Here is a 27,779-nt window from a genome sequence, read left to right on the forward strand (position 1 = left end):
TGTAATTCTTTTCTTACGATGTACAACTATTTTTCATAATTTTATTTTAAGAATTGGGATTGAATTTTAAAAAATGATTACTATTAGTTTAACTTTATTATATATTTGTACTTATTAGCATTTGATATTTATTTTTGTATAGATGGATGATTCTTTGTTGGATGAGGAAGTAGATTGTGCTAGCAGCATGGCTTTACCAGATTCGTATGGTGTAGCTGAACATGAACTTCAAAATGCATTTAAAATATGCATGCAACATCAATCTGATCCGACCTCAATGCATTAAAATAGAAATATGTTTTCAGTTGTATTTTGTTCTTTTTGGATTTTGTCTTGATTTTGTGAATTTAGAGCAAAATTCTCCAAGATGAATTAATATGTATTTTCGTTATCCCTCATGTGATCGAAACTATTATATTTATATTAAGATATTGGTGAACTTTGTATGAAATATTTTGTTTTGATTAATATGTATTTTAGTTGATTATATTTTAAATGAGTTATTATATAAATATATTTAGAAATTGATTGTGTTAATACCAAAATTTTAAACTAAATTGTTGAATGTATTTAAAATTTTAATGTTATTATCTCTATAATTTAAATATTTTCATTACACTAAATTAAATGTTTTTATATATTTTATATACATAACCATTTAGAGTTATACATATATAATTAAATTTAATAAAAAAATCATATTTAAGACCGTGCGAATCCACGGGGTATACTACTAGTAAAGAAACAAAACTAACCCGTTCAAGTCACCAAAAAAAATCTTACCCGTTCTTGCTCTATAGTTTATATAGCCTACTGTGGTGTATATTATCGATGGTTGGCATTTTACAATTAAACACAATATAATAGCATGCAATGGGGTTGTCCACATTGAAGAAAATTATCCTCTACTGTGAGATCCTGTTGCATTTGCTTCCTTTTCTGCCATGTTTCTCAAATGGCTTCAGTCTACCCAGCAACTTTCTCTTCGGGATAGGATCTTCTTCTTACCAGGTTTGATTTGATTTCCTTTAAGCTCCATATATATACCTTGTTATTAATTGTTACTTACAAAAACTAATTATGGATCTTCTAATAATTAGAATACAAATTGTAACTATTATTTCAGTACGACATAAAACCGCTGCTAAAAATTTAAATTGATAGAAAAATATTCATAAATTTTTATATAATTTTTTTATTTGTCTTATGTTAAATTCATTTTTTTTAGTCGTTAAAGTTCTGAAACTATATCATAAAGTCACTTTTCTAAAAAATTTAAGCTAACAGGGAGAGACGTAAATGGTCTTATGCGTTTTTTATTAAACTTTGACAGTACGAAGGTGCTTACATGAGCGATGGCAAAGGACAGAGTAATTGGGATAACTTCACTCACGGACCAGGTTTATCATCAAATTAGACTGGTTTATCTCTGCATATCTTTTGTTGAATGAGATCAGTTTCTACTTGCAGGTAGATATGTAATAATTGATGGAAGTAATGGTGATATTGCCGTTGATCATTACCATCGCTATCTGGTAAGCTTCTATCACCAATATCATATGTTAATATCAACATTAATATAGATACCTATTGATGTAATATTTTTTATATTTTTAGCTAATTTAAAATATTAAAATATGCTACGATGGAATCCATGCGCTCCGCGTGGTAATGTTAATTAACAGTAAAAGAAAAAGTCTAGGGCCAACAATTTTTGTGTTTTTTGGACAGCACTTAACCATCAAAAGAAAAGTGAGTGATTTTTTACTATTGAATGTAATCTCACATCATTAAAAATATTATTGATAGTCAATTGATAATTATAAAATACCAAAATTGTTGGCTCCTAACATTGCTCATAAAAAAATTCTCAACTTGCTGGGCTGATGCATGACATCCACGTACAGTAATTAAAACAACCTTTATCACGTTTGTGTTCTTTCTTTCCCCAACTCTTCATCTCCAGGTCCCACACAACAGCATAACCGGTATGCCCTATTGCATCATCTTTAAGTTCTTAACCATCAGGATTAACCCTACTAAAAATCTATGGTCAAATTAGGTATTTTTTATTTGTATAGAACACGACAATTGAGTAGATTTTAAAATTACGCAAATGAATATTTTATATAAATCGAATCAAATTGACTCCGATTTACGCTATTTACATATAATATACAGAATGTATAAAATATATATATGATTTGATTTATTATTAGTATATTTATTATTAGTATAACATATAGATGATTGATTTATATATGTAAATAGTATAGATCAAATCAATTTGATTCAATTTATTTAAAAATGTTCAAGACATCATATAATCAATTCTAATTTAAAATATCTGGATAATTTTGAGTTAGAATTATTTTATTTGTATGATTTTTTTTTAAATATTAAATATATCTAGAAATGTGAGGAGGAAAAGGCTATTAATTTCCATAATTTGAATGTGGATTAAAATAGGAGGATATAGATTTAATGGAGGCTTTGAAAGTGAACAGCTACAAGCTTTCTTTATCTTGGTCAAGAATTCTACCAAGTATTTATCCTCTCCTACACTACCAAAATCTGAATCTAACTCAACAAATTTTCCCACACAGCCCTACTAACATAGACTCCTGTGAACAGAGGGAAGGTTTGGAAAGGTCAATAGAGCTGGTATCAACTTCTATAACACACTAATTGATGCTCTGCTTCTAAAAGGTAATTTAATTCTCAGTGTTTTGACTCTTACTTGAGAAATTGTTACATTTTAATGATACGGTGAAGAGTTAAATTGGATAAAAAATAATATTGTTAGTTTTACAATAGAAATAAATACTTAAAAAAAAACAAAAACATTATGTATAATTAGGAGTAGAAGTGGGTTCGATTCGTTTTAAGTTCAGTTTTGGTTGGTTTTTTAAAGTTAATTAGTTAAAAAGGCAAAGTCAAAAGCTTAAAAAAAATCTATAAAATTTGTTAGGTCGACTTGTCCGAATATTTTTTTTAAATAAATTATTCTTAACTTATTAGACTTTTAACTATTTATTTATATTAAATAAAAAAATCAATAAATAAGATTGTAATTTTTTTGTTTAAAAAATTGATAAATTATAAATATAGTTATAAGATAGACTAACAATTAATATACAAATAAATTATGCTTTATAAATTAAGAATAAAAACATCATGTACAGTGCATATTCTATTAAAAATTTAGTTCTCTTCACCTAACTCTTCACTAAAAGAGTTCTTTTTCCTAATAATAACCAAATGTGATATATCATATACACTTTCACATTTCAACGCTTTCATTAAAAATCGGCGAAAGAATTCAACTAAGAAACTAGTTTCCTTTTTTTATATAGTAAATATGAGCCAATTTTTTAAATTATTTTTTATTTTAAATCTTTAAATTTAAATTCTAAGTTCTAATTCTAAACCCTAAATTCTCGAAAAAAGAATATTAAAAATTAAAATTACAATGAAAAGATTAGTCCTTTATAGTTTGCTGATAAAGAAATTACACTACTGTCTCTATTTCAATTTAACATAGTTTTTGTGTAATTAGACATGCATTTTCTTTTCTGAAAAAACAGGGATCCAACCCTTTGTAGTACTATCTCACTATGATAGTCCTCAAGAGCTGGAGGACAGATATGGAGGCTGGCTAAGTCCTCAATCAAAGTAAGCTGTTCAATCAATCTTCCAATTTGCCTAGACATGTTTCATTTCTTAACTTCAACATTAACCATATTTTAATATCTGATGAGAATGCAGAGAAGATTTTGCATTCTATGCAGACCTATGTTTTAGAAGCTTTGGTGACAGAGTCAAGTATTGGGTCACCTTCAATGAGCCAAACTACCTAGCCCCACTTGGTTACCGTTCCGGCGTATATCCGCCGTCCCGTTGCTCTGGCTCATTGGCAATGTTACCATGCAAAGCAGGGGACTCAGAAAGGGAACCATTCATAGCAGCACATAACATTATCCTTTCACATGCTGCTGCTGTTGGTATCTACAGAAGCAAATATCAAGTAATAAATTTGACACAGTTCTTACAATAACAGCCTTAGTGGCATTTCTTGAAAGACAAGAAATACTTATTATTACTCTAACACATAACAAAAACTTCTTCACATTTTAACTGTCTTTTGATTATTGAAAATCTCAGAGTGAGCAAAAAGGAATGATTGGCATAGTCCTTCAACATGAATGGTATGAACCAATCAGCAATTCCACAGCAGACAAATTGGCCACCGAAAGAGCAAGATCATTCTCCTTCAATTGGTATAACACAATTCTCCTGTCACAGAATTTTTTTTTTAAGTAAGGATATAGAGAAACCTTATATTTGTACCTTCTTTATCATAAATTATAATTTAGGTTCCTGGACCCAGTGATATTTGGAAAGTACCCAACAGAAATGGAGAATGTTCTTGGAAGCGTGTTACCCAAGTTTTCGAGCAAGGAAATGGAGAAACTCAAGAAAGGATTGGATTTCGTTGGCCTCAATTACTACACAGCTCACTATATCAAAGATTGTATATATTCCACGTGTAAACCGGGAGTAGGCACCTCCAGAACAGAAGGTTCATACCAAAAAAGTGGAGACAAAAATGGTGTCTCAATTGGAGAACCTGTAAGTAGTGGTGTAATTAAGTACTCTCAAAGTTGCAATTTTGAGTTTAATTTTGATGCACTAACTATGAGTCGTTCAATTATATTTGTTCTTTTGGACACGCAATCAATATAAAAAGTAATTATGTTTGCTGATATAATGTAATTGGATACACGTATAGAACTGTTTTATACTGACAATTCGCCAAAATTAAATTCTAGCAATATGATTTATGAAAATTAAATTCTAGCAATATGATTTATGGAATGTTTTCGCATTTTCAGAAATTTGCATTGAAATTTTCTTAAAATGTAAAAGCATTTTGGTAAAATCACAGGCCCCTTATGGGTTTATCAATTCCAAAGCTTCTAATATAATCTCATGCAGACACCATTTAGTTGGCTCAATATTTACCCGGAAGGCATGGAGAAAGCCATTACATATGTCAGAAACAGATACAACAATATTCTAATGTTCATCACTGAAAATGGTAAGCATTAAGCACCAACACCGTTCAAAGTTCTTTTCCGAACACTTCTATCTGATATAGATATATAATCCAAACATTTCATAGGGTATCCCGTACAAGAAGATTCAAATTCCACCATGGAGGAACAACTTAACGATTATAATAGAATAAGGTGCATGAGGAATCATTTTGAGGCCATGTTAGAAGCAATAAGGTAAGAATAAAAATGAGAAGACAGGGATTCCATTTATTGCATGTTATGATAAGTTCAAAGCAAGTACACAGAAAAAATGAATCGCAGATTTAACATATTTGACTAAATTATTATCCAATAATTTTTAACTATTAATTTTAAATAAAAATAACTACAAGTAAGTTTTGACCGACGTTGTGTTTCAGGAAAGGAGCAGATGTGAGGGGATACTTTGCGTGGTCGTTGCTAGACAACTTTGAGTGGATATATGGATATACATTAAGATATGGACTTCATCATGTGGATCATAATTCCTTGAAGAGGACTCCAAGATTATCAGCAACTTGGTATAAGCAATTCATTGAAATCCATCAGTTGAAATGGAAGTACAATAATAACACTAGCAAGGTTTCTGAGTTGTAAAAAGTAATAAGGCCAGCCATCTTGGGTTTATTCAAGTGAGAACACCACCACATACATGCCTTAGATCTTGAGGTAAATCAACATAAGGCCAAAGGTTTAATCGTGCTAGAATTTTATAACTCAACACTTATTTAATTATTGTCACAGTTTATTTTATCTGATAGAGAACAAAGATTATATAAGCATCACTTGGATATATAATTCAACCAATCGTAAAATATGTATGTGCTAATGGCAAATCAAATTTAAACATTTATCTATATGGTTAATTAATTATTATCTTTTGTGTAGTAAAATAATAAAATAAAAATTGAATTATGACCATATTCATGCTATATTCAACTCCCTTACCACTAACTGGGCAGCACGTGTTCAGAAACATGTTATTCATTCGCTCTATGCTTAGATAGTTCGGTGGACCAAGGGCAAATGGATCCATATAGTACTAGTAGTGTATTCTAAATCTAATAATAATGATCTATTTATGATATTTCTTATGACATGGGGTCCTTATGATATGGATTGGTTATAAATTATCGGTAATGTTATGGAGGAGAAAAAAAAAAAGTTAAACTTTATTTTATTTAGTATTTATTTATTTTAATAATAATTAATAAATATTAAATAAATTAATTTTAATTTTTTTATTATTAAATATTTTCAATGAATTATGATGACATGCACTCAACCCAAGTGATCCTCTTCTTATATTTCTTTTTTCTATTTTTTTCCCTTTTTTGACAGAATAAATCTTAGGGTTTAATAATGTTGGGATAAGCCTATAAAAAATTATGAGTTAATTTGTTATCCAGAAGATATCTGTGTTAAAGTTAATCATTTTGTTAATTTTTTATTAAAGTAGGAATAATGACACTCAAAATAATATTGTTTCATAAAGTAGATATTTAAAAATAAGTTCACGAATATCTGGCCAACACTTTTATTAAAATTTGGTCGGTACTTAATAATTAAAAGAAAAATGAGTAATTCTACATTATTAAATTTAATTTCACACAATTAGAAACACTCATAATGACTAATTAATAACTACAAATTATAAAATCTATTGGCTCTCTAACATTTTTCTATCATTAATATCTACTGAAAAAACAACAATAAAAACAATAATAAATACAAAAGTTGCTTTCAATAAAATAGGAATCATCAAAATACTAAACCATCCAATATAAAGATGGTTTTTAATGCTGATTATTCCGTTATAAAAGTGATCTGATAGGCTTTCGCTCTCTCGTGTCTCTCTAAAATTGCAGTGCGAAGGTAAGCTTGTCGTTAATAAGAAGAAAACGAAATTACCATTGATCGACTCACGTTAATAAATTGTGACAATGAATTTTTTAGGAACCAGATTAATTCATACAATCATACGAAATGTTTTAGAAACCATTTTGAAAGCTAAACCCAAGTTTAAATTTATGGGTAAATATATAATTTAGTTCCTGTATAACAATAATATAACATTTACTTTTAACAACAAAAAATTTAGAAAAATGGAAACTAAATAAAAGTTTGACAACTATAAAATTTATTGTACTCTAAACTTGTATTAGTTGATATAATGGGTAGGAATTATTCCGTTTCTTTAAATATATATGTCATGCACAAATTACGTGGGTATAAATTTATAGTTGATATAATGGGTCTAATAGTTCTTTGCTTGGCTTCTTAACCAACAAATTCATATAGTCTGCTAGGTATTTTTTCATTTTATTTTTAGTTTTTATTTTTTTATTTTCAAGATTTATAAAAAATAATAAAAATACTATTTTTTGTGTATATGTAACATATTTATATATTTTTTATTTTCACTTCTGTTCTCAACAAATCTTACATTAAAATTAAAAATAAAAAACAAAACAAAGCCTTAAAATCCCAATCTATGGGCACTCTTTACCCTTTTTAGTCTTAAACATTTTTATATTTTGGTAAAGCACTCTTATTCTTTTCCATTGTTTTGGCCTTTTGAGAGTAAAGATATGTTGAAGTTAGAGTCAGTGGATAGGGGTAGCTCAATGAGGGAATCATTTATTACATGGTCTGAAACCGTGTAGACATTGGGTGACAGTCGTGATGAGGCATTGCTGGACTGGCCAGACCATAATCTAATGCTATTTATTGCGGTAATTCACCATGGGAAGTTGGACTTAGTAACATTTTTAAATGAGTAACCAGTGAGGAGTGAGTGCTATCCCTGATTTCAAATACTAGGGTCTCACTTTTGTCAGTTGTTAGTTGCCATAAATTATAAAATTTTTTAATAAAAATGTTATTTGTACATTAAAATTAATTATTAAAATTAGTTATTAATATATTTATGTAGTATAAAAATTTGGATCATCTAAATTTTAAATTTGTACTTTAGAGGATAAAATGTAATTTTCTATTTCTCTCATATTTATTTTTAATCTCACCTATAAAATAAATAGTGAAAGATCACACTTTACTCTCTAAAGTGAAATTCAAACTTTAGAGAATCCAAATTCTATGTCTAAATATACATGTAGTTTAATTTATTTTTAATATATATTTGTATTCTAATATATATTTTATACAGATATTTGACTTTGATAGCTAATTTTAATATACACACGTAGTATAATTCCTTTTTATATATATTACTGTAAATTTAAATATTAAACATATATAACAAGAAAACAAATAACGATACTGAAAAAATAAATAGAGCAAAATGCAAAATTTGAACTTGTTATATGGTTGACTTAGCTTACAAATATATTTATAATTGTATGAGTCCAATTAACCCACTTAGGCTTGTGAGTTCTGATCATAAATAATGGAACTACTTAGCATTTTTCTTAATTAAATGATACAACCTACTTCTTTCTAGAACATCATAACAAATAAACCTATTTTTGTATTACCAGTATTTTTGTTATATTATTAATATTATTATATGCAGTAAAAGAAAAACAAACACAGCTGCCAATAAGACAGTACTCTCTCTTTTGTATAAGATATATGACCCTGCCATACAACCATCCAACACAATAATACTGGTTAGTTTTATCGCACGCCAATGAATGATATCGATGTGTCATGATTCAATGTCTTATTTATTGTACGCATCTACTCTTAATGCTTTTTTTTTTTTTTTCTCTTACTCTTTTTGAGATCATCTTCAACTATAGTGGATCCTCTATCACTCATAGAGTCATAGGTCTCAGAATGTCTTGATTTAGTTAGTACTGGGTAAAGCCTAATTTATCATTATTAAAATTTAAATATTTTTATTTAATTTAAATTTATTTAAATACATAAAAATATTTTTATTAAAAAAAGAGTTATTTATTTCTTTTAAAACTAGTAATATTTTAATTTTAAATAATAAAAACAAAGATATTTTTAATATTTAAAATTTTTTTTGAACAAAATTATTTAAATTTAAAAATTGAAATAGCTTTTGTTTATTAAAAAAAGAAACATACTAGAGAATCATCAATTTTTTTGTCATCAATATTTAAAACGATAGGATAAAATAAGTTGTTGGATTACTAAATCAAAAGAATTAAACTAAAGAAATTGAATTGATGGTTAAATGATGACCAAAAATAATAAATTCTAATAGTTTCATTATTTTTTAAAATAAATTAAAACTAAAAGATAAATATAATTTTTTAAAAGTCAATCTAAATTGACTCTTAGTCCTTCATGCTCTGATGTAATAGTTGTGTACAAACATATTAAATTTTTGGTTTAATTATTTGTTAGTCTATATAGTTTCACTAAATTTATAATTAAAGTTCTATTTTTTTTCTGTTGAGTTTTTACATTATTTTTAATTTTGTAATTTGATTTTTAATAGTGTAAAAAATATTAGAGTTAATATAATATTTTTTTACAAATTAAAAATATTCACAATTCAAAATTTAATTAGATCTTTAACTATATATTTTTTAAGAAAAATATTTCATTAGTTTTAATATTTTTTATACAAAGAAGACCTAATTATAAAATTAAAAATAATATAGAGATCCAATTTTATATATATAAAGAATTATTGTAAATTTGATAAAATTATAGATAATATCAGAATAATTAAATCTAAATTTTGTTCGCATAGAAATAGATAGTAAAAAAAATAGAAAAAGTCCTTTTTATAGATAGTTAAAGTTTAATTTTTTACCAAATATTGAAGAAATTTGATTAAACACCAACTGAGCTAATTGCTAAATCTCTTTTTTTTTTTAAAGGTCTCAATAAAACTCAAACTCAACACTTTTAGGTAAAAATAAGTGACATATTTAGAAATATATATTATATCAGAAATATTTAATAACAAAATCAACCAAAAACAGTTATAACTTACTTTATTTAGTATTTATTAATTTTTGTGATAATTAATAAATATTAAATAAGATAAGTTTTAATTTTTTTATTTCTTTAATATTATATATATATATATATATATATATATATATATAAAAGATCATCCAAAATTCATTATTATCGTTCTCTTTCATATACTATTTTTCGGAGACAAGTGTTTAAACTCAATATAAATAATCAATTAACGATAAAAAAATAATAATACTTAGAAAATAATAATTTAAAATTATTTTATTTAACTTAATATTTATAATTTTTATATATATTTATTCTAATAATAATTAATGAATAAACAAAAGCGAAAAGAAACAAATTATGACTACCTATGATTTCTAAATTAAACTTTCAAACATTTTTTTATAAAAGAAAATCGGTTAAAATCAAATATTAAAGAATAAAAAACTAAAATATTATATTTTATTATTTATTTTTTTATGATATCTCCAAACTGAGCTAATCTGTGCTTTGATAGAAATATAGTGTCAGGAATAATAATCCATTGATCAAACCGAAAAGAAATCACAAATAAAATGGAAATATTGAAAACCATTACTCCAACTACAAATCAATATAGATTACGTTAAGGACGCTTCTCCCAGTGTCTCCTTTTCACATGAAAAAAAAAAGTTCAATTAACTTCCATCAACTAATCTGTAGTTGTACTGACAATTGCTGCTTAGATATTATTATTTCTTTCGTGTTTCTATTAATGCTTATTAAAATTTTGTTAAGCGAGACATTATTATGACTAAGAAAAACAATGTATATAAAAAATTGCAACTTTAAGTAACATTATTGATCTAATCCAACGACAAACTATCGAATTTAATTTGTTAATGATTGTTGCTACTATAAATTTACTTGCACACCCATTGGTTCAAGGAAATGCAGGGACATACATATGAATGTTATGGAACAGAGTTTTTTATTTATTGTTATTAGCTAGGATAAACCATGCAATATAAATTATGTAATTCGATGAAATTCTAATTACATTAGAAATGAGGATTTTTTGGTGACTACATTAGAAATGAGGATAAATTAACTGAATTGACTCACAAGTACGATAAAGAAAAGGAGGGCGATGATCTCTCCAAAAATGTACTTTTTCACAATAAGTTCACAGTATTTTTTATTTTCTATGTTGCCCCCTTTATTTTTTAACTTTGGCCTTCCTCGAAGAAAAAAAATTTACTTACAATAAGTTTAGTAAATTAAAATAGGGTAAAAATATTTATTGATGAATTTTATGTGTATTTTTATACATAAAATTTACTTATTAATTGAAGAATAAAATATTATTTTTGTCATCAATATTGGGTAAGTTCTATTCATTATATTTGTATCTTAATGTTTGTAAAAGTATTCAAACGTTAGAAACATAAATAGTATTTATCTCTAAAAGTTAGAACAAAAATAATACTTTACTCTAAATTAAATATATACACTCAGATTTTTTTTTGTTGTTTTTAAAGAAAATAGTTCTCAGCCTAAATTGGGAGGTTTTCTTCCTTTAAAAGCATGAATAAATAATTGAAGTTGAATTCCCTCTTCGTAATCCATATCAATATATTTTATATTTCTCTTTATAAAGTGAAAATATTCAAAATATTATTTGTTATGTTTTTTCAATATCTTATTTTCAAAAATTGTTTGTGTTGTTAGATTGAATTTGATATATGATTTTTATTTTCTTTCGAAGTATATTATATATATATATGTGTGTGTGGTTTTTTATGTTTATATTTATAATACTAATACTGGGTTAATGTTCAAATTCGTCCCTAAAAAATCACGCGATCTTCATTTTCGTCCCCGAATAATTTTTTTAATTAAATTAGTCCCTGAAAAATAAACTGTTAGTCAAATTAGTCATTCCGTAAATTGTATGATGACGTGTCACGTTAAGTGCCACGTGGCATGATGACGTGACACGCCACGTGGCAGATCAGTAACACATGGCACGCCACGTGACAGGTCAGTGACACGTGGCATGTGTCTCTTAACATATAAAAAAGTTTTCTATTAGTCAAAATAGTCCTTGAAAGTCCAAACGTAAGTCATTTTCATCCCTCAAATTTTAAAAATTAGTCAATCTATTCCTTATATACTTTTTTTTATTTTTTCTTCATAAAATTATCTCTCTCCTTTAATTCTTCTCAAAATCTCTCTTATTCTTTTCTATTCTAAAACCTTTTTTGTTACATTACTACATTTTGCTGGAATATATATATACTCAAAATTAAAATGTATGTATTTATTAACCTAAACAAAGTTATATGCTCAAAATACTCAAAATTAAAATGTATGTATTTATTAACCTAAACAAAGTTATATGCTCAAAATCAAAATTTATATATGTTAATCTAAACAAAGTTATACCAATATTTTTTTCTACTACATCTTTTTTTTTCATTATGGTATTACTTATATATAGGAGGTAATGATAGTGATACTTAGAGTCAAAATTCAAGAAGATTCACAAATTTTGCTTCAATTCCAAATTTTACAAAATATTAAAAATTGGTTGGTTAATTATTATTATTATTATTATTATTATTATTATTATTAATGAATTGCTTCTTAAGCGTAATATGTGCATAACGCAGGCTACTCCACACTAGTACATTATATAAATAGATATGCTTCGTATTAAAATAAAATTTCTTTTGTTTTAAATGAAATATTTAAAAAATTATATTAAAATATTAAGATTCAAAAAGTGATTTCATAAACCAGTATTTCAATTATTGAGTTTTACTATACAAATTATATAATAATAAAAATTATAATTTTAAAAAATTTAAAAGATTTAAAATTTAAAATAATTACTATATTATTTAGTAAAATTTAAAATATTAAATTTTTAAATATATAATCAACAATAATTTGATAAACTCATTTAAATAAAAAAATTCACATAAAAAATTACAATTTAAAAATGTAAAATTTTAAAATACAAATGACAAAATAACTTTATAAAAATTTAATTATTTTTATTATTTTATATAAAGAGAATTTTGTTTATTAAGGTTTAAAAAATAATATTAAAATTAGTAGTATAAAAAATATTATAAATTTAATATTATAAAAAAATTATATAAGGATTAGTTTGACTAACTTTTAAAATTTGAGGAATGAAAATGACTTATATCTGGACTTTCAAAGACTATTTTGACTAATAGAAAAAAATTTTATATGTCAAGTGACACGTGGTATGCCACTGTCACGTGGCGTGCCACGTGTTACTGACCTGCCACGTGGCACTTAACGTGACACGTCATCATCCAATTGACGGAATGACTAATTTGACTAACAGTTTATCTTTCAGGGACTAATTTGATTAAAAAAATCATTCGAGAATGAAAATGAAGATCGCGTGATCTTTCATGAACGAATTTGAACATTAACCCTAATAATATTAAAAGGTACTCACCTAATTTTACTAACATGTGTGATGTGTTTTTTTTTTTATTGAAATAAATTAAACAAAGAAAAACAAAACAAATAAAATAAAAAACTACTTAAATAGAGGGACAATTCTGTTTAAGATTACTCTTAAACTCCTCCTAAGATAAAAGAAGCTCCACATGATGTGTAATATGTTATATACAGATAAGTGTGACTATGATGAGCTTTATTTTATTTAAATAAAAAATATTATTTATAAATTTAAATTAGGATTAAAAAATTTACTAGCATGTACATTTAGGTGTATGTATTTTCACCATCTTAATTATCGACAATGATTTGTTATATTTTTGAATATGCAGCCTGTTAAAACAAAAAAAAAATTATATAATATTTGGATGTTTGAAACTATAAAAGATAAGGCACAAAGCCACAAACAATTACTCATTTTATAAATCTCGTTTTTCTATGTGCCAAAAATGAGACTATTAAATGCACAAATTAATATAATTTTTGTCCTTATTTGAACGTGTAATGAATTTTTATTTAAATAAAAAGTTTGACTATAATATATATAGGTATTATTAGTTTTGAATAGCTGTATTTATTTTTTTTTATGAAAATTTGTGTCTTGTATCCTCACGTTTACTTAAAAAAAATCTCCACTTGTAAAAATTAAATATTATTTACCTATTTTACAAAGAAAATAGGCAACTGTAAAATAAAAATTCACCTCTATATCTAATTAGTTACATATATGTCAATTTCTTTAATCCAAACATACTCTTATTTATACGATGCAATAAAATAATAATAACAATGCAACAAAAATGAGTTGTTTTAACTTGTTTATTCTTTTTGTCATGAGTATATACATACATATATATATATATATATAAATTTTTTTTATACTATAAAGCATAATTTATAATCTTAACTAAAAATAAATATCTTTTTTAAATTAAAATACATAATATTATATTCTAATAATAAATATATAAAAAAGTATTAAAAAAGTACTATATTTATAATTTATTATAAAAATATAAAAATATAATTGATATAATACTTTTATATTTATCTGAACTATCTATTAATAAAAATTAAAAATTCATGTGGAATATTATATCAACTGTGATTTGATAGTATTAATTAACAAGATTCATTGAAATATGGTCAGTAAATAACTTCTTGCGTTATCAAAAAAGAATAGCAATTAAAAAAGGACAAATATATATAGATAAAAAAAGAAGAAGAAGGGAATTGATTCATTCATGATGGTTTGAATATTTGTAATAGCTCATCTCCGATGAAGTTGCACTCCGTACTTAGTGTAATTAATTGCTGGACCTAACTCGTTCCCTCTCATCACCAATCTCTCATGTTATATACCCCTTCCCTTAGTTCTTCATTCTCCACACATTCATATGGAGCTCACACTAATAGATGTTATTCTTCTCATCCTCACATTGTTTTTCCTTCGTTGGTGGTGGTGCTACTGCTCCACCACAGGTGGTGGAGAAAAGAATTTGCCTCCCGGACCACCAGGTTGGCCAATAGTGGGGAACCTCTTTCAAGTGATTCTACAGCGGCGACACTTTATCTACGTGGTCCGCGATTTACGTGAAAAATATGGTCCAATCTTCACCATGCAGATGGGACAGCGCACCATGATCATTATCACCAGTTCCGAACTCATCCACGAGGCACTCATCCAGAGGGGGCCCTTGTTCGCCAGCAGGCCCAAGGACTCCCCAATTCGACTCATCTTTAGCATGGGGAAATGCGCCATCAACTCGGCGGAGTACGGTCCTGTGTGGCGTTCTCTCCGGCGAAACTTCGTGACGGAGATGATCACCCCGTTGAGGATAAAGCAGTGCAGCTGGATCCGGAAATGGGCCATGGAGGCCCACATGAGCAGGATTCAGCAAGAGGCACGTGAGAAGGGTTTCATTGAAATGATGAGCAACTGCAGACTCACCATTTGCAGCATCCTTATATGCCTCTGTTTCGGCGCCAAGATTACAGAGGATAGAATTAGAAGCATCGAGAGCATCTTGAAGGACGTTATGCTAATTACCCTTCCCAAGCTTCCAGACTTCTTACCTCTTCTCACTCCCTTATTCCGCCGTCAGGTGAGAGAGGCGAAGAAGCTTAGGGAGAAGCAGGTAGAGCTGTTAGTTCCGTTGATAAAGAGCAGGAGAAATTACGTGAATAGTGGTGGGAAGGATGACGGTTCTGAGATGGCAAGTCCGGTCGGTGCTGCTTACGTGGACTCGCTGTTCACATTGGAGGTTCCTGGACGGGGGAGGCTGGGGGATGAGGAGCTCGTCACGCTAGTCTCGGAGATCATAAGCGCCGGTACAGACACAAGCGCCACGGCTGTGGAATGGGCCATGTTCCACTTGGTGACGGACCAGGAGATTCAGGAGAGGTTGTACGGTGAGATTGTGGACTGCGTGGGAAAAAACGGCATTGTTATGGAGAGCGACGTAGAGAAGATGCCGTACCTCTGCGCATTGGTGAAGGAGACCTTCCGACGTCACCCTCCAAGCCACTTCGTGTTGTCCCATGCTGCTACGGAGGAGACAAAACTGAGAGGGTACACGGTGCCGAAGGATGCTAGCGTAGAGTTTTACACGGCGTGGTTGACAGAGGATCCGAATATGTGGTCGGATCCGGATGAGTTCCGACCCGAGAGGTTCTTGAGCGGGGATGGGGTTGACGTGGACATAACGGGAACAAAAGGAGTGAAGATGATGCCATTTGGGGTTGGGAGGAGGATCTGCCCCGCTTGGACTCTTGGAGTACTTCACATTTACATGCTGCTTGCTCGAATGGTTCATGCTTTCAAGTGGGTGCCCGCCCCAAATATACCACCCGACCCCACTGAGACCTTTGCTTTTACTATTGTCATGAAGAATCCTCTCAAGCCTATGATTCTCCCTAGGTCTATTTAGCTAAATTAAACTTTTATATAACTTTATTAAGACATTTATCTATAGAAAAACATTATATTACTATGTTATGTTAACTTTTTTTATGTTTTTTATATTCGATATTAATAATAATTAATAAAAAGTTAAATAAAATAAAAGTTTATTTTTTATATTCACAAAAATATATGAAAATGATAAAAAATATTATATATTAAAAGCCAATAACCAAATTAACTATTTACAATATATTTATTTATATATTTTTTAAACTAAATATTTAACTATGAAAATAAATAAATTTGTTATATTAAAATAATTAAATCTACAATAAACTAATAATAAAATTTGTTTATAATAATATAATAAAAATTTATGAAATATTGTCAAATACATATTTTTGTATGTATTGTCTATTATTTTTTGTGTATGTGTATGATTTTGATTGAAATTTTACGTATATAAAATTAGATAGGTAACTAATTAAAAATAAAATTGAGCAGACTAAAAGGAAAGCATCTAATAGTATGTAGCTTTATTTTTTTTTTAGTATTTTAAAGGTTTAAATCAATTCCATTATTCATAGGGATATCTATATTATTACAATACAATGTAGAATTACTATATATAATTATATATAGTATTCATTGGATGCTACATTCATGAAAATATTATCAAGTACATTAAGTTTTAGTCGTTCAATTCTTGGAAAAAATGAATTCTTATGAACAATGAGTCAATGATGTTTAACCACAAAATTACTACTGTCTTTTTCAAAAAAATTGAGAAAACACCGTTTATTTTCTTTAAAAAAAAAAACAAAAAACAAAAAGTCAAATCCATACACGTTTTTCGGCTCTTGTGACATTATATATAAGCAATATGAATTTTTGTAATGCTAATTAATATGAATTTAAGATGTATTTTCAATATCTATCCTTAGATACAGATTAATTTGGAGTAGAATAACGGTGAGAATGACGTTACAACAGCCATATATACTAGATGCTATTCATTTCACACTCTCCAAGTGTATGTTTTTTTTGTATGAAAAAAGATTAAAAAATATTAAAATTTATTATTTATTATTATTAATTGATTATTAATATTTAAAGTGTAAATAAAAAATATATTATTAAATTATTAGATTAAAAATTAAATTAATAAATAAAATTAATGACTTTTTATTTTTTATTTTTTATTTTTGTTTGTGCATGGTGCAACTTCCATACTTAAGCATGTCATGCCATTCTATTATTGTGCGCATTTATCAAACCATACAAGGACCATAAGATTTCCGAATGAAGATGACACCGAAGGAACTTCGTGGACCTACTGGATAACACATTATAATATATGATTACTTATAAAATAAAAAATATTACTCGAGTGTTTGCTAAAAAACATTTAATTTGTAAATAAAAATTCACAACAAAATTCACATATATCAGTCTATACTTTTTAATAATGTTATCTCCATGGACATTGATTTACAATGAATAAAGCACACATATTCTTGGTAAATTAATACTCACGACAAGTTTTAGAATTAGCATTATTGGACTCTCTTAACTAGACCTACAAACCCCAATTTGGTATTCCCTTCTAGAAAATATTCAATTCATGTAGCATCGTCCTTACGCGTAATTTGGTACACAAGCTAAGGGACTAGGGCTTTTTAAATGTACATATAAATACATATTTGAATAAATTTTTGTGTGAATAAAAACTTGTTTGTATTCGGAATGAAAAATATAACAACAAGCATTATGATAAAATTGTTTGCAAGCACCTCTTGATATGACCCTTCTCCAAACTCTGTGTATTTGTAAGGCATGATGTTTATGCACAATGTGTCCTATGACAAAATTGTATCTAAATAAGAAAAATGTTTTAACATCTGGTCTAAATTAAAATAAGCATATGTAAATAGGTGTTTAGAATTAATTAAATGCATAACCAATATTATATTTGGCCAATATAATTATGAATAGTTTGAAACCCTTTACTTTTAAAGTGACGAGTATACATATTATAAATATTAATACACATGTACGTTAGAGTACTCAAACAAATCCAATGTATGTAGGTAAGGAAATTAAAGTTGAGAAGAAATACTAAGAACTTGCAAAATATAATGAGTTCTAGATAGAAGACAGTACATGATTAAAATAGGCATTAGTTATTCAAAATAGTCAGAATGGTAGTTGGATAGATGCATGTGAGAAATTATGAAGACTTGCCTGCTGCTAGCTAGCTTTAACAACTCTAGTCAAAATTTATGAATTACACATATTGTCCAGAGGATGTGTTCAATTTCCTTAGAAAAAAATGTTTAAAAATAGTATAGTTGTAACCGACAATAGCTAGCATATATCTGCGACACAAAAATCTGTATAGTATATAGATAAACAATAATTTTGGTCATTTTTTTTCTATTATCACATTCACCTCATGAACTGCAACTTGATCTCGTTCATGTACACTGCACTTATGTGCAAAGATATGGATATCTTTCTGCGCTTATATCTTATGCATTTTCCCATCAATCGATGCCTCTAGTAATAATTAGCTAGGTACATCATAAATGAACGGCGTTATAGTTATATACTTATTTTTACACAAAATACCATTATATGAAAAAATTCACAAAATAAGTCTAAACTCTAAACAAAGAATTTAGACTTACTTGTATCTAATTAATTGACACTAACTAACCGAGTGATTATCCTCTCATGTATATTATCCCCCTAGCTAGTAAAAATTAAATAATAAAGAAAGCGACCATAGATCCAATTATGGTATACGTATACATATAATCACATATGGATACCCTGCTGTGGGGTTAAAGATGATAAAGCAAGTGACAGAAAGTAGTTGTGTGAATTAAGTTGTGAATTTATTGTTACTACTACCTTAGTGTTTAGTCCTTACCAGTTTTCACTATTAAATATATAAAAAATAAGAGATGAAACAAAAGAAGAAAACAAGACTATTCAACGGTGCTGTATGCCTCACTGGCCACTGCCCTAGCTATCCCGTGTACGGTGGTGGTGTAAAGTCCACAAACTTTTTAAGTATAGAACATATAAAAGGGACAATGCCACAACCAATATATATATATATATATATATATATTAGGGAAATAAAAAAATTAAAAACTTATCTTGTAATAATTAATAAATATGAAATAAGATAAATTTTAATTATTTTTTATTATATATATATGATGAATTTTACTAATTTTTTTTTAAATTAATATGTGACTTATTCTCTATGACTTATTAATTTTTTATTAATTGATGTTTAACAAATAATCTTTTTCTCCAAATCTTCTTTTCAGTTCAACCAAAAAAAAAAAAAATTCATAGTGTTCTTTCCTCTCTTTCAATATAATAATTATCATTTTGTTTGGATTGAATTTTTCATTTTTGTTGTCGTGAACTACTATTGCTCACCCTGACATACATATGTCTTTTACACGCTAAACTTTTTAATGTTTTCATATTCGTTATTTTTGTAATATCAAAATTAAAAGGTATTCCATCAGTTTTTTATTCTTTTGCATTTTTTCATTTATATAGTTTCACAGACAATCTATTTTATTCTTAAACAAAGTCCACACAAAATGTTATAAGAGCAATGCTAGAGGCAGCAATTTTTGTGATTGTTAGCCATCAACTAGCCATCAATGATGATTTGATGGTGTGAGATTGGTATAAGATTTCATCCAATGGTTCACCTTATGTAAGTCATGGAAGAATCAGTTTTTTTTATTCCTTTTTTATTACTAAGATTTATGTTTGAACCCTGATTTTGGATTCAATCTTTTTCTATTAGCCATTGCAATTAATTGAATATCTATCATCATGGCTACTCTTTTTGTTTTGTTCAATGAAAAAAAAGATTTAGAAGAGAGAGATTTGTTTATTAATATTTTTAAAAATTATATGATCCATTATAATAAGTTAATTACACTAATTTTATTATAGTTAAAATATTAATTCTAGTTAAATTTAAGCCATTCAAGTTATTAATATAGTTAATAATTAATTAAAATATTAATTAATTAATTTTCGTATATTAGTTATTTTTTATCCACTTGGTCACGTATAATATTATGAAGCAATATATTATATCATATATGCAAGTGTTATTCAAAGTGGTCTGAAGCTTATGTCACGAAAAATAAAGGACACTAGCATAGCTATACTACATGATAATAGCAAAGACTAGAGTTGTAGTATTTGTATGCTGCAATAACTAATAAAGGAAAAAAGAAAGGGTAGTGCTAGGGAGTCAATGGCCTAAGTGTACAATGTGTATAATGAACTAAACCTTTGGTCCATGAATAAAATGAACATCACCCACACTATTCAGAATAACCATTCGAATACCAGGGATAATAAACATCTCATCCTAAAAACTTAAGTTAATTTTGGAGTTTACCATGTCATGAACCCACTTATTTCAAAAGCATAACCTGACAGAACAATATAACACTAATGGTTATATCTCTAATACTTCCTAAACCTCCATTGTACACATTGTACGCTTAAACCATTGGCTCCCTATACTTTTCCAAAAAGAAATTAAATCAAACTTGAAAACGAGTTGCCCAGGCATAATTGCATGTGATTTTCATAAAACGTCACAAGATAAAACATAAAAAACAATTTGTCTGAAATACAATACAAAATAATTTTAAAGTTATTTTATTTGGTATTTTTTATAGTTTAATTGCTCAGTTAATTTTTATAATTTTACTAAATTTATAATTATATTTTTATACTTTTTTATTAATTAGATTTTTAAACTGCTTTTAGTTTTGTAATTAGATTATTATCAATATAAAAAATATTAAAATTAATAGAATATCTCTCTATAAATTAAATATACTCATAATTAAAAATCTAATTACATATTTGATAATATATTTTTTAAAAGTAATATTCCGTTAATTTGAATGTTTTTAACACGAAAAAACTTAGTTACAAAATTAAAAACAATATAAAGATCCAACTGAAAAAAAATATAAAAACCTAATTACAAATTTAATAAATTTATAAAAACTAACGAAATAATTAAATTTTTTAATTATTATAATAATAATTAAATAATATTAAATATAATAAATATATAATTATAAATATTACATGTATAAAATTATCTTAATTTTACTTTTTTTTTCTCTCATTCACAGTTAAAAAAATTATCGCATAAATCCTTACCACTCTTACTCTTTCTATAGCTGCAACGGCTAAGGACGACGCGCTACTACAGGTAGCGCCGACCAAGCTTCTGCCACCGGCCGCCACAACTCAGCCTCCTGAATGCAACGCACAATTGCTTACAAGTGGAAGAAGGACGCGGACACACTAGTGCGACACTCAATGGTAGAGCTTGAGTTAGACAACGAAGGGCCATGACCTCTTTTATAAATGGATCGGATTGAATTTGTGGTTTTATAAATTAAAAAAATTAAATACATATAACAAGTCTCAACATCAAATTTTAAATAATCAATAATGACATAACAAGTCTCAATAATATTTTAAAAAGCTAACAATAACATAACAATATAAATAAAATTATAAGTTAGTTAAAATAAATAAATAAATAATATTTTGAAGATAAAGTATTTATTAAATAATAATAATACATGAATAATATAAAATGTATAAAAAATTGAACATGTTATAAGTATAATTGTAAATATAATAATAAAATAATAATATTATAACACAATGTACGGTTTGGATTGGATTGGATCGGTTATGAAAAGTAGATTTGAAATCCGATCCGATCTAGCGGTTTGCAAAAAATAGAATCCAATCAAATTCGAATTAGTGCGGTTTTAATTGATTTTTTTATTTGGATTAGATTGGATGGACAATTTAATTTAAAAACGGTTTGAATTTGAACACTCCTAACTTCTACAATATCAATTAGGGGTGTTTGATTTACAATTTGATTCGGCTTTTTGGCAAAAACTCATCGGATCCAATTTTATCTTAATTATGTGGTTCGATTTGGCTCGATTTTTTTATCGAGACCATCCGAACCAAACCAAACCAATTAATATCGGTTTTGTTTAGTTCAGTTTTTTCGGTTTTTCAATTAATTTCAGAAAAAAAAGTCTAAAAATTGCAAGAACTGTTCAAGCCAAGATTGAAATATTAAAAAATAGTAAAGTGGAAGCAACTAACAGATATTAGTATGTACACTTCTGTTTAAACATTCCTAATTTCATGTATTAATTGGAATTAAAATTCTGTTCCCAAAAAAAATAATAACACATAAAAATATAATATTTTTAAATGTAGCAATTAGGATTTATGAGTAGTTACTATTCATATAACTCATAGTCTTCCAAAATTGTAGTGTTTTCCATCATCTGAAAATAAAATACATAAAATTTTACTAAAAATTGTACAATTTTTCACTTTCACTATTAACAACAAAATGTTATGAAAGATGTGATATTCATGACAAATCAATGAAACTTTTTCAGTAAAAATCAAGTTCAATTAATCATGAAAATGAGCAAGAGGTGAGGGCTGAGGGTAGAGTAAAGTACATTTTAGGAAAGAAAATATAAGAGATAGAACCATTCCTCTAAACTATTTATAAAAAGAGTAAATACAGAATCAAAATATATAACATCTTAATAATACAAAAAGAAAAAATGTTAATCTATTAATGACAGCATAAAAATAACAACTAACAACCAACTAAAAGGTGAGAACCAAGTATATTGGTACTAGTACGTGCCTAACCAATAACCAGCAGAAGCAGAAGCAAAAATATTAATAGGTTGAACAGAAAAAAATAAAAAAAAATAGATTAACATGATAAAGATTGAAACCATAAGGAAATAGAAGATCATAGAATCTGATGTTTGGTTAGTTTTTCACAGCATTGGGCCCAAATCCTCGATCCAAGCCAATAAATCTATCCCGTGCCACAATTCCTGCATCAATGAAACATACTTCCAAAAATCAATAACAAATACATTGAACAAATAATTAAAAAATCAGAAGCAGAAATTCAAACAAATGCATTCAACAAATATTTTTAACAATTAGCAACAAATATATTCAATAAATACCTAACTTGGAGACTCCATATCTGACTCGATGGACTCTGACCTTCGGCGGTGCTGAGAGGTGTTGGGAGGGAGGGGGGTCGGCGCTGCCGGGAGGGGCTAGTTGGGCTGGGTTTGGCGTTGTGCTAGGAGGGGTTGGGAGGGATGGGTTTGGCACATCTGGGAGGGTTCCTTTGAATTTGAACATGCTAGGTTAGGGTTAGGAAAATCTGATTTGGGGGTGGGGTAATAATGGGGTTGGGCTAATGGGGTAATGGGTTTTTTAGGTGACCGGTTCAATTCAGTTCGATTAGGGTTTTCAAACGTTAGAATAAAAAATCGAACCGAACCGCAAAAAACAGTAAAACATAATTGTTTTGATTTTTTCGGTTTTTGACTTTTTCGATTCGGTTGGTCGATTTTGTTCGGTTCAGATTGGTTTTGAACACCTCTAATATCAACACCTATAAATAGTTCTTCTATTTCAATGAATCACAAAAAAAATAGATACAGCATTCAAATATTCAAAGAGTAATTATATTTATAATTTTTATGTAACATTTTTGGCCCTCTCCAAATTTGTTTTCAAGCTCCGCCACTGGAGACATCATCGCCGATTAGTGACCGAGACTGATCATCATCTGATCCAACGTAGCCGTCTTCCGTGCCATTAACCGCCACAGATCATCCACCGCGAAGCCACTAACCATTGCAAATCGATCATCCACCGCAAAGGCACAATGCCGCACTCAGTCAAAAGCGGAAGAAGGTCATGCATCACACCATCGAGGAGACCGTCACACGTCCATTGCTGTTTTCCCACAGAGGGTTGCGATGCACATCACGCTAAGGAGGTTGCACATTGTGCCCCCGAGGAGACTGCCACACGTTTGCTGCTGTTGACCCACCAAGGGTTGCGACGGAACGACCAGCTAAGAAGAAGGACGCCGTGCTCTGACTGAATTGCTCTTCTTGGTTTTGGACGATTCTTTTTATAAGTTTTAGATATTTTTTATCTTAAGTTTCGGATTTTTTTTATGTTTTTTATGTTTCTATTTTTTGGGTTTTGGATTATTTTTTTAATAGTTTTAGATTTTTTTGCTTAGGTTTTAGATGTCCTTTTTCCAATTTTTTGGATGGTTTGTTTGGTTAGGTTTTTGAATTTTTAAAATGATTTTGGATATCTCGTTTTTGTTAGATTTTGGATGCTTTTTTTATTATGTTTCGTATATTTCTTTTTATTTTGAAATTTTTAAAATAATTTTACAATGATTTTGGATGTTTATTTTTATTTAGTTTTGGATTTTTTTAAAAGATTTTGGATGGTTTTTCATTAGATTTTGGATATTTCTTATAATAATTTGAATTGATGTTTCATCTAATAAAATTTGAAAAATATTTTAGATATCTCGTTTTTGCTAAATCTTTGATGTTTCTTTTTGTTACCTTTCGAATGTTCTTTTTATTAGGAATTTTTAAAATAATTTTATAATAATTTTGAATGCTTATTATTATTTAATTTTAGATTTTTTCATTAAGTTTTAGATGTTTGATGTTTCTCATGATAATTTAAATTGATGTTTTCTTTCAAAAAATTTCAAAAAAAAAAATTATTAGTTGGCTGCAATTCGCCGCGCCCTAGTTATTTAGCGGCATGGATTCTAAAATGCTTTTTTTCTCGATTATGTTTCCATAATAATATAAAAGAATGATAAAATATACTTTATGTCATTAATATTTGTGATTTTTTAAAAATATTTTTAATATTTAATTTTATTTTTAATATTTTTTATTTGTGTTAAAAACTTAAAATTATTTCTAGACGCACGTTAATTCTATCAAAATATTAGGAACAAAATAAAAAATATTTAGGAATAATTTTGATATAAATAAAAAATTTAAAAATAAAATTAAATGAAATTAAACGTTATAAGTTAAATATTTGTAAGAAAAAACACAAATATTAAAAATAAAATGTATATTTTATTCTAAAAGAATATATTAAATTGAAAGTAAATCATTATTTTAATTTCAATAATGCAGCTGGTATTCATATACTGGTATATGATAGGTTTTGTTTATCTTTTTGTTCAACAATATCCAAATAATATTAAATGATTAGATGAGAAACAATAAGAGGAGAGTTTTTTTTAAAAAGGAATTGGATAATTTTTAATCTTAAGTATTATAAGCTCATACGCAGTATACACTCTCATACACAATATTTATGAGTTCTCATCCATTACTTGACGCTTTTATCGAATTTCAAATCCAAATATAATATACTAAAACACATTATAATTTACCACTTCAACTAAAGTCCAGCAGGAAGAGGGATATTTGAATAGTTTGGGTCCAATTTTGTTTGTTATCTGTGTCTAGCCCAAGAAATGCTTTGAGCTGTTTGGTTTAATATTATAGGGAGCTTGAAAAAAAAACTAATTTGAGTCGTGAACTCATTTGGTCGCTTAAGCAAGTGTTGTTGAGAATTTGAATTCCACTCTGTGTATACAGTAATTTATTAGCTAGTAACAGACCTAATGAAACTTAGATTTGCAACGAATTAATTCTTAACCTGTCGAATTAAAAAATACTGTAGATAAAAAAAAACTTATTAAGGATTCTTTAAATGAATTTGTGTAATTTTTTTTAATATTGGCCCACTAAAAATTACAAAGCCAACTGAATAATTAGACATGATTCAGTGCTCTGTTGTTCAGTTTTAAATTTTTTGAAGGCCGTCAATATATACTAACCCTCTTGACAAAGAAAATGATGCCTGGCCCAAAAAAAAAGGTGGTGGTGGTGATGATAAATATAAAAAAATTGATGATAATAAGCAAGAAGTAAAACAAGAAGTTTCCATCACGGTTAAACTATGTTCTAAAATTGAACTTAGTTCCTTATCTAAATGATTACGTTTGTCATTTCTATTTAGTACTTTGTGTTTGGTTTTATAGAGGAAGAGGGGAGTGAGAAAGTTTGGAATTTTTTGGTGAGGGAAGAGCTTGAGAACAAAGGAGCGATGAGGATGTTTGTGAAGAATAATACTCATGATGATATTAAGGTTTATCTGAAGTTGATAAAATGTTAGAAGTTACTGAAATTGCAAGAATTCAATGATGAAAATGCCATTGATGATGTTGATGATGATGGCACATTGGTACTGCTTCCACAGTTATTTCTTCTTCTTTCAGTTTTCCTGTTCTTTTGTTATCAGTTAACGCAAAAATATTTATAAAAGTAAGGCATAAAATAGAGGTCATTTAGTAAAAGAAATTACAAAACAACCCCATAATTAATGAAAAATTTTAAAATTATTCTAGCCTTTAAAGAACCAAAAAATACTTTCACCACCATTTTACTATCCTATTATAGCTTATTGTGTTGAACTGTTGATGCTTTTATGGGATGCTAATAAGAAATTAGTGAACTTGCGCATGTAATATTTGACAACTTGGCTATATCAAAAGAAGGCACATCACATCTACAAGTCATTCCTCCAAAGATACAGGAAAATTGATCCCTGATTCTTCTTTACACTTCATAGTTCATAAAAAAGGAGAGATTTCCCTGTTTCACAACATGCTGTACTCGTTTAAATTTAATAATATTACAACATAATACTAAGATTTCTTTTTTCTTGTGTTAATGCGATCAACGACATTCTCTTATGGGCCTGTTAGATGGACATTAATGAGATCTTGGACAAATCCTCATTGGATATAAAATTGAAGCGAACTAAGCAAGACAAAACCTTGACCAAAAACCAGAAACTAAGCAAGACAAAAGAAAAATTCTCTTCACCAAGAAAAAATATTGTTACATAAACCGGAGAATGCGGTCCAGGGAAGGGCTGGTCCTCTTAAACAAGCGAAGTGAACAAAAACAAAAACAAGCGAGGAGGTGGGGTGAGTAAAATATACATAGAATACATTACCAAAAAAAAAAGTTCACCGAAAAAAAAACACATATTACCAAAAAGAGAACATAGAATAAATTAGGTGTATGTAGGAATTTATGGGTCAACTATAAATTCTTACATAGAGCTTTTTGTTTGGGTGCTATTTTTTAAAACGATTTTTTTTAAATAATAATTTTTTAAAAGATTTTTTATAAAATTAAAAGTAATTTTATGTTTGGAATTTTGGATATTTTATGTAAAAAGATTTTTTTATTTATGAATTATGTTTGGATAAAATAAGATTAAAATACTTTTTTCTTCATTTATTATATAAAAAATATTTTTTTAAAGAAAAAAATATTTTAAAAAAAGATGTAAAT

At 27.6% G+C, this 27,779-nt stretch overlaps 2 protein-coding genes across 2 annotated transcripts; both read left to right on the top strand.

The window, feature by feature from the left end:
* Positions 1-698: 698 nt before the first annotated feature.
* On the top strand, positions 699-5,914 carry LOC112705630 (beta-glucosidase 46). The gene is made up of 12 exons (XM_025756506.3): positions 699-1,011; positions 1,334-1,400; positions 1,471-1,535; positions 2,470-2,545; positions 2,635-2,709; positions 3,588-3,675; positions 3,769-4,027; positions 4,165-4,280; positions 4,377-4,632; positions 4,999-5,101; positions 5,186-5,294; positions 5,480-5,914. Exons 1-12 carry the CDS (start codon positions 874-876, stop codon positions 5,694-5,696), a joined length of 1,569 nt encoding a protein of 522 aa, XP_025612291.1. The 5' UTR covers positions 699-873; the 3' UTR covers positions 5,697-5,914.
* An 8,830-nt stretch (positions 5,915-14,744) lies between these two features.
* Positions 14,745-16,493, top strand: LOC112705639 (cytochrome P450 77A1). Its single transcript, XM_025756520.3, has one exon. It carries the CDS (start codon positions 14,900-14,902, stop codon positions 16,430-16,432), a length of 1,533 nt encoding a protein of 510 aa, XP_025612305.1. The 5' UTR covers positions 14,745-14,899; the 3' UTR covers positions 16,433-16,493.
* The last annotated feature ends 11,286 nt before the right edge of the window (positions 16,494-27,779 follow it).

Source organism: Arachis hypogaea, chromosome 1 (genome assembly GCF_003086295.3).
Source record: "Arachis hypogaea cultivar Tifrunner chromosome 1, arahy.Tifrunner.gnm2.J5K5, whole genome shotgun sequence".
NCBI lineage: Eukaryota > Viridiplantae > Streptophyta > Magnoliopsida > Fabales > Fabaceae > Arachis > Arachis hypogaea.

Coding starts and splice junctions, on each gene's coding strand:
- LOC112705639 (XM_025756520.3), top strand. CDS start 14,900: ATGGAGCTCACACTAATAGATGTTATTCTTCTCATCCTCACATTGTTT.
- LOC112705630 (XM_025756506.3), top strand. CDS start 874: ATGGGGTTGTCCACATTGAAGAAAATTATCCTCTACTGTGAGATCCTG. Junction 1,012..1,333: donor TAGGATCTTCTTCTTACCAG/GTTTGATTTGAT, acceptor AAACTTTGACAG/TACGAAGGTGCTTACATGAG. Junction 5,102..5,185: donor AATGTTCATCACTGAAAATG/GTAAGCATTAAG, acceptor AACATTTCATAG/GGTATCCCGTACAAGAAGAT.